This window comes from Alligator mississippiensis, chromosome 7 (genome assembly GCF_030867095.1).
Source record: "Alligator mississippiensis isolate rAllMis1 chromosome 7, rAllMis1, whole genome shotgun sequence".
NCBI classification, from domain to species: Eukaryota; Metazoa; Chordata; order Crocodylia; family Alligatoridae; genus Alligator; species Alligator mississippiensis.
In genome coordinates, this window is record NC_081830.1 from 9,192,948 (window position 1) to 9,196,236 (window position 3,289).

The 3,289-nt window shown below is 47.5% G+C and overlaps 1 protein-coding gene across 1 annotated transcript; it reads right to left on the reverse strand.

Annotated features, from left to right (window-relative positions):
• Positions 1 to 1,084: 1,084 nt before the first annotated feature.
• Positions 1,085 to 2,005, reverse strand: LOC106739727 (olfactory receptor 6F1-like). The gene has a single exon (XM_014604767.3). The coding sequence runs from the start codon at positions 2,003 to 2,005 to the stop codon at positions 1,085 to 1,087; it is 921 nt and encodes a 306-aa protein (XP_014460253.2).
• Positions 2,006 to 3,289: the final 1,284 nt, after the last annotated feature.

Sequence of the window (3,289 nt, forward strand, 5' to 3'; positions counted from 1 at the left end):
TGGTCCTGATGCCCCCCCAATTCCCAGCGGGTATCCAACGTGTGCACGTACCACACAACTTGTGTTACAACACCAAAAACCAGCATAGAAGGGGGAGGCAGCAGGGAAGGAGGGAGAGGGGAGTGGAGGGGAGGGACAGAGGTTGGGAGAAGCCCCGCTGCTCAGGGGAGGAGGCAGAGGAGGAGGAGGGCAGTGGGAGGGATCCCCCCATGCCAGAGGCTGGAAGAGGAGGCAGTCATTCAGGAAGTGTTTACATGGCTGTCCCCCCCACCACCCACCCTGCCGCCCGCTCACCCTTTGGTGCCAGCCATGTAAACACTACTTTGAAATATGTCTTTCTTGATGGGCAATGGCTAGTCATCATAATAAAAACTCTAAGTTTCTATAGACTTTGGCATTTGTTATTGCTTTTTTTTTTTAATGTAGAAAAATCAGAGTGGCCTCTGCCCCCTTCCCTCGCCAGGATGTAGAGCAATGGGCAGCACTTATATACCAGTGACCTGTCCCTTCCCATGCCCCTTACTCTCAACCTAGTCCCTCCCCCTCCAGTTTCATCACTCCTGACCCGCAGCCCCTGCCTGCCCCCACTAACTGCATCCCAGCAGCAGCTCCATCCTAGTACCAGGACATGGGTCCTGCTGCAGCTGTCCCACCCACTGCTTTGAGACTCTGAGCTGTGCAGCCCTTGCTGTTCTGCTCCCTGTGCCTGTGCCCAGACCCAGAAATCCCCATGTAATTCCTGGGAACCCTTGACTGGGGCTCAGGGTCTGGGCTGGTCAGGCAGCCTGGAAGAGAAGGGCCTTTTCTCCCACACTGGTAGTGCTAATCATATTTAGGACTCTGTCTTCCCTGAGTCATAAGCAAACAGCAGCCTATTATAGACTAAAACAGTATATTACATTAAGGTTTAGGGTAGGATTTAGGGGCCAATTCCATTGTAAGGAAAAAGGAATTGCTTACCCTTTAAACTATTCTTTCCCTTTAATTTCCCATCTCTAGTAGAAATGACCTCCAAGGAAGTTTGATGTAACTTAAAGTCCTTTTGACTATATTTATGTTTTGCCCATGCTATTTCAAAGCCACTTCATGGTCTATTGAATGCCTTCCCCAAGGCTCGCTTCACTTCTCTGTTCCTTAAAGTATAAATGAAAGGGTTTAGCAGTGGAGTTATTATAGTAGTAAAACTGCTGACAAGTTTGTTCATGTCCAATGAATTTGGTGCAGAAGGCTTGACATACAGAAAAATGGTGGAGCCAAACCATATAGTCACAACGGTGAGATGGGCAGAGCAAGTGGAAAAGGCCTTTCGCTGACCTTGGGCTGACCGGATATTCAATATGGTGGAGATTATGTAGATGTAGGAGATCAAGGTTACAGCACACGAGGCCACAACAACAATAATTGACACAAAGAATGTTGCCAACTCGACAAGCCTAGTGTCAGTGCAGGACAGAGCTATCAAGGAGTCTATGTCACAAAGAAAGTGATTGATGATGTTAGAGCCACAGAAAGACAGCCTGGATACCAGAAATGCCAGCACAGAGATACCCAGAAAGCCACCCAGCCATGAGCCAAAGGACAGCTGAGAGCAGAAAGTGTTGCTCATGAGGGAGCTATAGCGCAGGGGGTGGCAGATAGCCAGGTAGCGATCATAGGCCATAACAGCTAGCAGAAAACACTCTGTAGAGCCCAAGGAGAGAAGGAGGAACAATTGCAAGATGCAAACAGTGAAAGAGATGGCTTGGCTGTTCCCTAGCAGGACACCCACAGCTTTGGGGACACAGGATGTGGTGTACCAGATCTCCAGGAAGGATAAATTGCAAAGGAAGTAGTACATGGGGGTGTGGAGATGTGCGGTGGTCCACACCAAGGCTATGATGGACACGTTCCCTATGACCGTCAGGGCATACATCACAGAAAACACCACACTGAGGGAGAAGCGGAAGTACCACGTGCCAGGGAATCCCAGGAGGATGAACTCTTGCACACTGGTGTGGTTCCCCATGCCTACCCTAGCCACAGGATCCACCTGTGAAAACATGAGAAATCATGAGGCATTTAAACATCTGGAACAGACTTCTGAATACTGTTTCCTCCTCAAACATTCATGTAAAAGTCCTGTCCAAGTATGATTACCCAATCAAGTTTGTGTTACTGAAGCAGAGTAAAAACATCAGCCAACTGCACACAAGGGAATAATATGGCAAGGGTTATAGTTCTTCCTCTGTGCTGATTTTCTTGTGACTGTATAATACCTCAGATGACAGAGTACTACAAATGTACTTTGGAAGGCATTCATGGAATTTCAGGGACTTGAACTGAGTATAATGGAATTGCTTTGAGGAGCCCGAGTATCCTAATATACCCAATAGTTGGAACAATATATAGCCCATTGTCTTCCCACCCAACCTTGAAGTTTCCATCATTTCTGTTTCATAGAGTCATAGACAACAGGTCTGGAAGGGACCTCGGAAGATCGAGTCCAGCCCCCTGCCCCAGGGGCAGGAAGTCAGCAGGGATCATAGGAGACCAGCAAGATAAACATCCAAATGTCTGCTGAAGGTGTTCAAAGTAGGTGCTTGAACCACCTCGGGCGGCAGTCTATTCCAAACCTTGGGGGTTCAGACAGTAAAGAAGTTTTTCCTTATGTTCAGCCCGAAATGGTCATGGAGGAGTTTGTAACCGTTCAACCTTGCCATCCCTTGGGGCGCTTTGGTGAACAGATGTTCCCCCAGATCCTGGTGAACACCTGATAAACTTATAGGTGGCCACCAGATCACCCCTAAGCCTGCGCTTTTCTAGGCTGAAGAGTCCCGTGGATCTCAGCCTGTCATCATAAGGTCTGTTTTCCTGACCTCTGATCATGTGCATGGCTCTTCTCTGGGCTCTCTCAAGCTTCTCCACATCCTTTTTGAACTGTGGAGCCCAAAACTGGATGCAGTACTCCAGCTGCGGCCTCACCAAGGCCAAGTATAATGAGAGAATGATGTCCTGGGATTTGCTTCTGTTAGACCCTGACTCCATGAGATGCCCAACTACTTGGGCCCCTGTATCTTATCTCATTCCTCACGGTAGCTAGTTCACAGCACACAGACTTATTTGCTGCTCTTTCCAGAAAAAATGGTTAACACAATTAAGATGGTTACTTAACATAAGCAAAATCTTCTATATAAAAGCTATGCGTCTCATGACAATACTATTATATGGTTAAAACTACTTGCCTAAGCATTCACAAAGTTAGTTTTAATATATCTCATTCTGCCTTGTGGTCAGCAGCTTTACTGAGACA